At 41.4% G+C, this 12,425-nt stretch overlaps 1 protein-coding gene across 2 annotated transcripts in view; it reads left to right on the forward strand.

Moving 5' to 3' along the window:
• The window catches only part of PTPN1 (protein tyrosine phosphatase non-receptor type 1), a 44,932-nt gene that overhangs the window by 17,739 nt on the left and 14,768 nt on the right, over window positions 1-12,425 (forward strand). For both annotated transcript variants that reach the window (XM_068149911.1, XM_068149912.1), the window contains 2 exons: window positions 10,383-10,473; window positions 12,149-12,249. In XM_068149911.1, coding sequence (XP_068006012.1) covers window positions 10,383-10,473; window positions 12,149-12,249 — 192 coding nt within the window. The remainder of the gene's footprint in view (window positions 1-10,382; window positions 10,474-12,148; window positions 12,250-12,425) is intronic.

The raw sequence follows: 12,425 nt of genomic DNA on the forward strand, positions 1-12,425 counted from the left end.
TTCATCTAAAATGAAGCCTCTCTTTAAAAAAAGACTTAATCAGGTCTCAGTAGGAAGACTCAGAGTTAAGCTCTTCAAATGTGCAGGGCTGCTTGCTTTCAGACTTGGCAAGTGTGATGTTACTCATCGAGAACTTGGTCTGCATTTGGGTGCTCTGGGTCCTGTGGCCCTGCAGTAGTTCTGTTGCAGTTCACTTCATGAGTGTGTTAGTAGTCTCCCCAACTGGAGGAGGGCCTTAAACAGCGACAGTAGATCCAGTACTAAACAACTATCTGGAGTCTATCTTCATGCAGAAGATGATACTGTCTTTCTATACTGGTACAATATATTCTAGCAACCTCTCAAATTCCTTATTGCCAGGAGTAATAAAAATGCCAGATATTCTGAACATATGTGTTGTTTTTACTGAGCAGCATGCCAGCATGCCCAAGTTAAATAGAAGAGCAGAATGTGTTCAGAACCAGAACTCTTGAAGCAGACATTTGCACTGGAGTCAAAGATGGGAGAGAAGGGAAAAGAAGCCATAAAGATCTGTTCAGCTTTAAAGGGATACGAGCCTGACTCTGTTGCCTGATGAGGGCACTCAGGGGGGGAGTGCTGCAAGTGGGTCTGATTGCAAAATGCCACTTGGATCCAAAATATCTCATTGTTGTCAGTTCAGATACCAGGCCAAGTTTAAATTCTTAAATCATAATTCAGTTAAAAGAAGGCATGTAAGAGATCCCTTTAAAACACTCAACTTAGCCCAGCAAACAAACCTACATCTTAAACCCCACAGGTGATGGTTATCAAAATTAAGGAGACAGTTTGTCAGAGGGGATACCTGGAGTAGGGGGTAGAAGACAACTTTGGTCACAGTCTGGTTGTGATTTGCATTGCTTACATACTGTTGTCATGCAGCTGATGGGAATTAGGACTATAATTATTAGCATCTCTGCCCCAGAGGAAACACTGATGGCCTATACCTGTACAGATCAAACCACACAGGCCTTCTGTGGGAAGGGAGAAGGGGATAAATTGTTAAATGGAACTCTGTGCCTGTGTTCTTTTGCTTCAAGATTTTGAATATGCTTGTTTCAGTGTGCTGGGATCCATTTCCAGGAAGTCAGGCTTGACTTTCTGCCTATTGATTCCTGCCCAAAGTGAAACTTGTGATATTAACAAAGCATGAGTGATCGGGAAGGGGAGGGGGGGGTTGTAGTGGGGTGGGTTGGTTGGTTTGTTTTTCTTTTGAACATCCCTTACTGAAAATAATACAGCTAAGCTTCCCCCCCCCCCTTTTTTTTTTTCCTTCCAATTTTTTTTTTAATTCTTGAAGGGTTTAGGTGTGTTTATTTTTTTAAAGGTGAGATTTAAATCTGAATAAGATTCCTGTAGTGGTGATGGCATTTACAGCTGGTTTGTGCTTATCTAGAACAAGAATTCTCACTGTTTTCCTACCTGTATTGATCTTCTGAAGAGAAACTAGCCACTGCCTGGTGGAAAGAACTTGTTTTCAGGGCTCTAAGAGTAGAATAGAATTAATCAGGTTGGTAAAGACCTTCGAGATCATTGAGTCCAACCTGTCACCCAACACTATCTAATCAACAGTCTCAAGCTGCGCCAGGGGAGGTTTAGACTCGAGGTGAGGAGAAAGTTCTTCACCGAGCGAGTCGTTCGACATTGGAATGTGCTGCCCAGGGAGGTGGTGGAGTCACCATCCCTGGAGGTGTTCAAGAGGGGATTGGACGTGGCACTTGGTGCCATGGTCTAGTCATGAAGTCTGTGTTGATGGGTTGGACACGATGATCCTTGAGGTCTCTTCCAATCTTTAGTTATACTGTGATACTGTGAACTAAACCATGGCACCAAGCACCCCATCCAGTCTCTAAATAGGCTATCCATGTGTCACTCATGACAGGTAAAGTGATGACAGGTCCTGAAACAGAGTGAAAAACTTAAAGGATAATACTTCAGTTTCATCCTTCTGTGTCTGATTCTTTTCTGTAAAGACTTGGGGATTTCATCCATCAAATTACCTGGTAAAGACAGAGCAAAATCTAGGTTTTAGTTTGCTGCTTGTAGCTAGAGGTGAAGTGAGTTTCCCTATCTTGATCAAATGCCTGGAATGTAAGAAATAGTTTATACTTCTACCAAAGGGGTTTTGGATAAAGCTGTTACAGATTAAACTATGTCAACATGGCATTACCTTTTACTATCTTTTAGTAAATAGGACTCTGGTTACTGAGAGAAACAGTGTCAGCTGGCTGCTGTTGGACAGCCATTAGGAAGATTTTTATCTCCATTGTTTTGGTGGATTTTTACAAAATAAATTCTTTCTCTAAGCAGGTATTTTGGGTTTTAATTCATACATGAATGCCAGCTGTATTAATTCTGCAAACCAGGCTTACTTGGCTTTCCTCTGAAGCCTTCTGTCCTTGTTTTAGCACAATCCTCAAAATGGTTTAAACCAAAGATTATCTCAGACCTTTCACAAAGGCTGGATTTGGTTTGGTTTGGTTTGTAGGGTTTTTTCTATGCAGAACACTGAACTTCTTAAGTGATTTAGGCTTTCTGGATGTATACATTGAGCTTCTCATGCTGAACTTCAGTGGTCAGTTGTATGTTAATGGGTGTTAATACATTGGTATATTAACCTGAGCTGCTTTCTGAGACCCATGTGAGCGAATTTAAACACTTGAAAGTCTAGCATGTGTTTGAAAGTATTTGCATAATTTCAAGGGAATTAAGGAGGAGGGGGGAAATACATAGCTGCCTGATGGCTTAAAAAAACACAAGCAAACCTGAACCAAAAAAAAGCAGTAAAACTTGCAAATATTAGTGATCACTAATGACCATGAAGGTGAACAAATGATGACGCTGTGAGCAAGGAGTGATGTTGGTACAGGTGGCTTGAAACTCATTTTGACTTTGTAATGCAACTGAAAAGGGGGCACTCAGAAGCAAGGGAGTGTTACATTTGATTAATTTATTAATCACATGAGCTCATTTGTCTTCATTTTAAGTGGTGGTAATGGATCATGCAGGGAATTTGGGACAATAGTGCAGTCTTGCTTTCTTAACACGAGCTGAGGTTATTAACACTGTATGTGGTAGCTTTGAAAGATAGTAGATGATTCTGAGTGAGTATAAGAAAAAATACACTCCATGGTTCCTATTCCATGAAGTCAGAGCTCCCCTTCAGAAACTGTAAATTATCTGCAGTGCATCTGGGGCCATCTCTTCTCCTTTAGTTTCTAAGTGGCAGTTTGTGTCAAGTTTAGGAAAATACCTTATAGTTATTGCAGCACAATGATCTGGTTTTGCTGTGTACAGGTGTGAGAGGAAGCTTCTCTCATCCATCCCTTACCTTCTGGTAATGACGTGTCTTTTTCCTTCCCTCTCCAAAGCCATGTGGTCTTTACCTCCTGGGTGTTTTTTGTTTGGGGGTTTTGTTGGGTTGGTTTGTTTATTTTTTGTTTGGTTGGGGTTTCTTTCTGTGGTCGTAGCTCTGTCAAAGCTACAAGGTAGCTTTTGAGATGTCAGAATGAAAACATTAGGTAACTGGGAAAGAATGGCTGTTTATGTCCACTTATGAAGCTTGGAATACCCTGCAGGACAGAAATTAACTAATTTTTAAGCTTGAACAAAACCCATACTGCAAACAAGACTGCAGACTAAATTCCTTTAGGAGTTACGTGGACATCTGGGCTGTCAGATGCACCAGTCTATTTGAGATGAGGTTAACCCACAACTCTATCTGGAGACCTCTAATGTTTGAGTGAATCAAGACCTGGATCTCATCTCTGTGATTATTTTTCTTAGAGGAGAAAAGTAACCAAGTTAGAACCTCTTGATGGTTTAATGAGACTGTGGTTTGTTTCCTGGCACTGACTTTGTTTGATGATACAGATAGCAAAGCTCTTAGTCTGCACAACAGCTGTCAAGAAGCAACCATTTCATCTTCTCAAAAGTCTCTGTCCTTTCAATAATGTCTGAGATGCATTTCTGGAGCAGATTGAGTAGCTGGGTAGAAAAATAGAAGTGGATGTGAAGAAGGGAACTTCAGTTGTTTTCTTGTACTGACCCTTCATTCAGTTATTTCCTGTTTGGCAGTGAGTACATGGCTACGAAACAGCAGAAGTAAAATGTTCCTGCCAGCTACTCTGAACTTCTTCTGTTATGGGTCATAAATTTCAAGGACAAACTGTATTTTGAACTTACTGAAATTTGAGAAGTCTCGTGTAATGCTTTAACCTAATACTGGAGTTTAGATCTCTGATTGCGCTGGCTCTCCTGCAGCCTTCAAACCCAGTTTTTACTTATTGCAGATAACAACTTTGAAGCAAAACAAGAATCTGAGCAGCTTAGCTCTGCAATGTCTTCCTTTTGACAACATGCAAAATAAATGTACTGTTAAAATTTGGAAATGACACAAGTATGTGGCTTTCTCCCTTCTGGAAGTACATACCCAAGTTGTAAGAAGCATTCAGGTGCAACTGTTTAATTGAGCATTTATAGAGTGCAGCTGATTAAGTGGGTACAATAAAATACTGCAATAAAATACTGCAGATTAGCTTTCATAATTCCTAAACTTCTACAGGTAGGCACATTGAAACCAGTCAGTGGTGAGTAACAGTCTGTAATATCTGCTAGCTGCAATAAATAAGGGCCCAGATGAAATGTCTCACTTTGCCACGCGCTGATATGATTTAGGAACGCTGTCATGCCCGGTTTACATTCTCCTGGGGAGTTCTTTCCGTGCCTACCACCAGCTGACTGGTGTCAGAAGTGCTGCTTATGATGCCTTGCTGCAACCTGTTCCAGATAGCCCATGCAGTGCTGAATTAGCAAGGGGCTTTCTAGGAAAACCATGTTGCAAGTGTGTGATTCCTATTTGTTTCTTTATTTTTAAACTCACGTCACAGTGGTGTTGATCTTTACACAAGCCTATCTTGTTCTTTCTCTCTCTGTGCTGTTTGACCTCAGGAAGAAGCTTGGCATGCCAGCCAGCTTTTTTTTTTCGAGGGATATTAATAAGCAAGTCAACACTACCAGTTTTTACTTGAAAGCAAAACTGAGAGGCAAGGTTTTAAAAAGCCTTAAAGTCTGTTTGTTTGCTTTACCTGGCTAAAACTCTGCAGCTTGTTAAGAATTAATGTTACGTGATCCAATTGTCTGTCTGTTACCTGATCTTTAGATTAACTTATTGTTACCTACAAATTACATTCCTCATCTCTTGTCCTCCAAATACCCTGATGCAAAGTTTAACATAGGATGAGAGATCCAGTCCTGCTTGTCAAAGTGGGTTGAGTGAACAGCTGATCCATGTACGCTTTATATCTTGGAGAGATTCCTCTGTTGAGAAGGAATCACTGCTGCTCCATGGCTTGGTTTGCTCCCTTACACACTGAATCTGAAGATCTTTTCCCTTTTCTGTAAAGTAGCTATTTATTGGAGATGCCTTTGTGCTCACCATTTTTCCTGTCATCTTCTGCATGGGTCTTACCCACCTCATATAATTGTAGGGGTATTTCCATTCTGAAATCAGCCTGAAGTGGCAGCTCAGAAAACAGCAGCTTTCACTGGACAGTAATGTAACTCTCTTTTATTTTCCACTTCTTTTTCAGTGCTAGCTTTAAGAGGAAATATGAGTTTTATTTTTTGTTAAGCTCTTAAGCTATATTTTATTATTTAAGTCTTTGTATGCTTACTGCAAATTGCTTTCTGTAGCATTATTGCCTCAGTAGATAGAGAAGTGCACAGTAATCTATCCTGTGATAAGATCTTGGCAATTGCTGCTTCCTGTAGGAACAGAACTGTTAAAATGCCAGTATATCATTATCTCTTAGTCTGAGCTACTCCAGAGGTTATGGTGTAATAAAACAGTGTGAGGAAATCAAGGCCTGCTGCAGAGCTCCTCAGGAGCCTCTCTTGTCAAATCTGAAGGCCTTTAGGTTGAACATTAGGTTTCTCTTCTGAAGAAAAACAAAACTTTGGTGTGTCTGCTTGAATGGCTGCTCTCATGCACACCTCTTATGTGATCTTATCCCTCAGTTCCTTGAAGATTTTGGGGTATATCTTCTCTTCTTAATCTCCTGGCAGTGTCTGAACAAGATGACAAAAGTATAGTCAAATGTGCTGTTGGACTCGAAGATCCCCAGAGGTCCCTTTCAACCCTTAACATCCTGCTGTTGTGCAAAGAGTTTGTGTGGCAGCTGTAGCATAGTGCAGAATGTCAGTAGCCAGGACTAGTAGGAAAGATTGCAGAAAATACTTACTGAGTCAAGAGGGAATTGATAGCCCTATGACTTCAGAGAGGTTAGTCAGCTAGGAGGCCCACTTGAGGGTAAGGTTTTAAAGGCTGGGAGGAATGTAAAGAAAGGGCTGTGGTCTACAGGGTGACTCACTAATGTTAGGTTTCTAGTAGAGGGAAAGGAGGATGAGTTGAGTATCTTGGTGCAGAAGGCTTTGGGAAAAGGGCCTGGGAGCTACCATGAGCACCTCATCCTGATGAACATCTGTGGGACTCTGGAAAGTAAGAGACTGTTTATGGGGCTGAGCAAACAGCTGTCTGCCTTTGCATTCTGTGTCTGTCCTTTGTGGCAGGGAATGTGGTGCTGTCAGAGCAGGTGGAATCCATTCATGCAACTGAGAGCAGCCTTCTGTAAAGCACTAAAAAACTTCTTATTCCAGTCACTACTGTGAATTAACAGTTAGAACTTCCCACTTGAAGAACAGTGCTTCAGCAGACTTCCTCTTTCCACCTCTTGAGTTTTTGGGGGTTGCACAGGGTTCAGGACTTAAAACCAGGATATGAGTGGCATGGAATGACTCATGTTCAAAACCAGAAGCATTTGACTTTGGAAAACCGACTTCAGTTCTAGCCCTTCCTCTTTAAAGTTTTATATTGCACGACCTTTTAAATGAAATGTCGAGCTTCCTTTTGAAATGACAGGATCCCTGCAGTGTGACTCTGAGTGTGATCCAGGAAGGTGTTTCATAACTTTATCAATCCCTGTGTTCCTCCACTGAAGTCAGTTCTCGTGACATCACCGGCTTCAAGTTCCTCATAGCAAAACAATTCCATGCTTTGAATGAATCTGCAGTCTCCAACGTGGAGATCCTGTAGTACTGTTTGTTGGGCACCCCAACACCAGTGCACATCAGTAGTTGTGTGATTCCAGCAGTGACCAGTAACAGAAGTTTCTGAGGAATGCAGAAGAAAGCCTCTAACATGGCCACTTTACATAACTTGTCACTAGGTTGTTTCTCTCCAGTAATTTTCTCTGAAGGCCATCTGGTTTCTGCTAAAGCTAGCTTCATATCCTAGAAGAGATCGAGATTTCTCGTGACTTCTGATGTTCTAGCAACTACTGTAACACAAAACCCACTCCCAAACCAAAAACCCTCAGCCAAAACCCCCAAACTAACCAAACCAAACCAGGTTGGAAGAGACCTTCAAGATCATCACATCCAACCCATCAACCAATCCAACCCACCTAAACAACTAACCCATGGCACCAAGCACCCCATCAAGTCTCCTCCCGAACACCTCCAATGACGGCGACAAACTACTTTTGTCCTGAGTTGCTGAGAAGACTATGCCCCATCTTTTTGGCCCTGGATTTGACCACTGAGGCCCAGGCATTCATGCCCTCTAGGATTGTTGTCCCCTTTCTTAAAGGGACAGCCTCAAACGGTCACAATTGTCTATTTGATTGGTGTTCCTTACATTCAGGAATGAAGTACTGTGTGCTAGCTGGATTCTCACAGGAGGCAGCAGCTTGCCTGTTGCCAAATCTAGGTTCTTCATTTTGCTCCCACCCTATTATATTTTTTTCTGCTTGTTGCAATGTGCTTCAGGAATACATTATGCTTTTAAATGGTTTCTGGAAGGTACCTGGGTAACTCCTTTCTTGCCATTCCCTCTATGCCTATAGGCATCTCCTAGAACTCATTCCCTCAGTACTTTCAGGCATTGTAGCATGTCTAGAAATACCTAATATTTGGTAGCAAGGTAATCATAGCCAACTTGGTATTCCCTGAACAGTAAATTACCAGGTTCAGATGCTTAAATATGTGATGTTGGTATGTGAATCTGTGGAACTTCGTGAAGCTGAGAGTAGTGTGTATGGGCACATCCACCTGTGCACCGAAGGATAATATTTGTATATGAGAAGGCCTCTGCATCATTCCATTTCTGTAAGGAACTATTTAATCCATGTGTTGTTTGAAAAGGTGAGACAGTGCTTTCCAGATTTGTTAATGCTGTGCAAAGTAGATGAGTGCTGCTGCAAACTTAACCCAATATTTAAAGCAAAAATGGCCAACAGCCTTGTTTGGGTTTGCATTTTACTGTTGGGTTGGTTGTAGGTGGGGTTTTTTTGACATGAATCCTAAGTGATGGGTTGGTCTTGGTGATTTTCATTATGTATTTTAACACTTAACTTAGGTAAGCTTTATGGGAAGCATGGTTAGAGATCTAGAAAATCGTTTTTCCTGGTTCCCTGGTTTTCTCTCTTGTTAATCCTCTGCAGACAGCAGAGAGAAAGAAAAAAACCAAAGCCCTGCAAAGTCACCAACCTCATGTCAGTGACAAGTTCATGAAAACAGCCATTTTAGCTACCTCATGTTGGAGATAGTAGACTGTGGCGGTCAAGATCATATTCTCCAGACTGCATTCTTCGTCAGCAGAAATACTGGCGGCCAAGTGTTCAGTTATAAAAAGAGAGCAGCTGATGTAAGGCTTATTTCAGTGAGGAGCCATTTCAGAGCACTGCACTAATTCTGAGCAGGTATATGTAAACTAGACATCTTCCCATGACTTGGAGCCTGGGGTGTAAGATGATGCATAACTGAATAACAGGGTAGGAGAAGAGAAAAAAGCAATAAGCTGCAGCAGGTAACCCCCTTAAGAAAAGAAAATCTTCAGCATTGTATGTGATTCCTCAGGCAAAACTGAGAGGAACCAAAAACCAGCTTGGTTTGGCCTGCATGTTAGGGATTAGATTTGCTGGTATAAAATCCTCCTGTTCTGATGTTGGAAAGTTAGCACAATTTAAACCAGAGCCTGAGTTTCAGTTCAAAACTGTTAATAGAGGAGTGCTCAGACTGTCTGTGCACAAAGTAATCTGTGTATCACCAGCAGCTTCCAAAGGCTCTCATTTTGTGTGTACAGAAACCTGTTCTCTGGTCACACTGGGGTGTGGATCAGCACAATGCTCAAATGTGGCTGTATCTGGACAGATAGTTAATAACAGTCTGCTTAATTTGGCTGACTGTAATTAGCAAAGTTAATTTAATCCAATGAAAGGAGATTAATTTAGCTTGATAACTTATTTTTACTTATGATTTTAGTGGCCTCTGGGCCAGGTTCATTTGTTCACTGCACATATGTGCACAGTGATCTGTCTTAGGTTATCTTAAACTGACTTTTGCTGTCGAAATATCAGTTTCTCAGTAAATCCATTCCTCCACTTTTCATTAGTTTCAGTTAGAGCTAACAGCTTCACCCTGAAATTCCCAGTGCTCTAATTTTTATTGAAGTATGTCATTTTTAGCACTATTTATTTACAGTGTGAAGTTCTATTTCTACAAATTTGGACTAATGTCCCAGGTTAGCCATTGGAATGGGCTGCCCAGGGAGGTGGTGGAGTCACCATCCCTGGAGGTGTTCAAGAGAGGATTGGACGTGGCACTTGGTGCCGTGGTTTAGTCATGAGGTCTGTGGTGACAGGTTGGACTTGATGATCTTTGAGGTCTCTTCCAACCTTATTGATTCTGTAATCCTGTGTGACAGCAGAATTCTTTATATTGGTGGAATTGTTTTGAAATTGTCCCAGATAGCTGAGCTAATCTATGCATCTGAAAGACACCCTGATAGTGACATACTGCTGATAACTCCAGATAACATACTGCTGATAACTCCAGATAAAGCTGTAACTAATCTTAAGACAAGTGGCCCCTCCCTATGTGTGTGATGTCAGGGAGGGTGGACAGGTGCTTTTTCTCTCACAACAAACACTTTTTTAATTGCTGCTGAGTCAGAATTACAACTGATAGTTTACTGAGAGTGGAAAGCGTTGCTTGAAGTAGTTCACATGAAAGTGCTTTGGGGCAAGGACCCTGTTCCATGGGGGCCCTTAAGGCAGAACGTCTAGGATATGTTCTGCTGCTTTATTTGTCTGTTAAAATGTGATTATCTTGATAATAGTGTTGTATTCTAATAAGTTCAAACTCAGTTCATAATTTGAAGCCCAAAGTGCTTTCTGTCCAGAACTCTCACATGTGAAGATGTGAAATCAGAAAGGTATTTGTCTTAAAATAGCTGATGGTGTGATGGTATTGGATGGATTCATATCTGAGCCTTGAAAGTTGTGTTATGTTTTGTTTTGTTTCAGGACATCAGGCATGAAGCCAGTGATTTTCCATGCAAAGTGGCCAAACATCCCAGAAACAAAAATAGGAATAGGTACAGAGATGTCAGCCCCTGTAAGTATGCTTTCTTTTCTATTGTTTGTAACAGACTCTTGACCTCCAGTGACTTCTTCTGACAGCTAGATGTTCTTTGTAAGAATAGGATTCCTGTTGGATAGATATGCACCCAAGACAATTCCTGTTGCTAATACATTTATTTCTAAGACAGATGTCACAGGACATTCTTATATCCAGAGGATTACACTAGAGCAGCATGTAGTAGGTTCTCTATTTGAGAGCAGAAATCTGAAGGAAGGAACTTGCTTTTACCTTTGAATTCTTATACTGCAGAAGAGTGGCATTAATAAAATTGCAGGTAGCCTTTCTCTTGCAGTACTCTAATTGGAGCACCCTTCTAGTCAAGAGAGCATAAGTGCCCCTATCGGAGATTGGGAGGAGTGTAAAGTAAAACATACAACTACTAGAAGTAAATCTGAGCTAACTGGAACAAAGCAGAGGGACACCTGCAAAGACCTGTGGCTCTGAAATGGTTATTGTTACACATTTCGATGGAAGGCACAGGTCAGTCCAGTGTTGCAGCCTGTCTTTCCTTCCCTGATCCCACTTACAAAGGCAGTAACATTCAGGCTTGCCTGTGCCTGGCATGCTCTGCTCTTGGGATGCAAGAGAGACTACAGCAGCAGAGTGCAGAGAAGTAGAGGACTGTAGGTGAATGGTCAACAGAGAACAATGTACCAGACACTGAAGAAAGCTCACAGCTGAGTGGCTAAGCTGCCTTCTGTGCACTAAATGACAGTGGCTGTTCTGGGACTTCTTTTGCCTTTGAAGGGTACAGCACTGCTGCCTGCTTTAAATGCAGAGTTTCTGCAGTCTCTGTCACTGGGCAGATGTTTGTCTTCTGTTCAAAGAGAAGAGCATTACTGTATATCAGAAAACTTTTATACTTATGGTTAAAAGTTACTGAAGTCTTTGGGGCAGTCAGCTAGGAGCAGTAATGTGGCAGTTTGCTTTCCTAAGCAGTTCTAATATTTGGGGTTGTGAGTAACAAATGGTTCCTTTTTGCCTTGAAGTAATTCTAGTCCCAGTCTTTTTGGCTTCCTTGCAAACTGTGGGAACTCGTGTGTGTGGTTTTTCTGTCAGTGGTTTGGGTTTCTTTCAATCCCAAGTGGAGCAAGCTGAGGCTAACAAAAGAGCAAGGAAATTACATCTGCTGTCATTCCTGAATTTGGATCCTCCTTTCTGAACCTTTAGGTGTGGTTGGGTTTGGAATAGTAGCTAAATGTCTTCAAGAAGAACAGCAAGTCTGTGTTCTGTTCATCCAGTGTACGTTCAGGCAAACCTTGAACAAGCTGGGTTTGAAGGTTTAAGCTGCAAAAGATAAACAGCTGTGTAATTAGATTTAGTTAAAACCAGTAACTCAATAGCTGTCCAAATAGGTCAGTGTGATCTAGTTTGCAGATTGCTGTTGTACTTCCATTCTTGCAGTGTATTCTTGGAAGACAAGAGTGCAGCTTCTGCTCACTGCCCTTGATGCAGTGCTGCTCTAGTAGTACCCTTACTGTATTTCCAGAGCTAACCAGCCCAGTGAACACTTCTGCACTACCAGGCATTAGGCTCTTTCAGTTCCTCAGGACAGCTCAGCTTTTTTGGTCCCAACATCTGATGAGGTTGTTCATGCATTTTGCTGTGTTGCACAGTCATTAACCACTGTTTTCTAATCATGCTGCAGTTGATCACAGTCGAATTAAGCTAAACCAAGGTGACAATGACTACATCAATGCTAGTTTGATAAAAATGGAAGAGGCCCAAAGGAGCTACATCCTTACCCAGGTAATTGCTGGCAGTGCATAATAAAAATCTTATGGTTGGACTTCTTTTTCTTGAGTTTTCTTTAGCCTTATTCTGTTTGTTTTCTTTATGTGAAGCTAGTTAAGTGTATGTAAACATCTGTGTATAGAAACATCTGTGCATAGATAAATATTTTACAAACATGCTACCTATTTCTT

The sequence above is a fragment of the Melanerpes formicivorus genome, unplaced genomic scaffold, assembly GCF_026170545.1.
Source record: "Melanerpes formicivorus ecotype bairdi unplaced genomic scaffold, bMelFor1.0.p_v2 SCAF_19, whole genome shotgun sequence".
In the NCBI taxonomy this organism is placed as follows: Eukaryota; Metazoa; Chordata; class Aves; order Piciformes; family Picidae; genus Melanerpes; species Melanerpes formicivorus.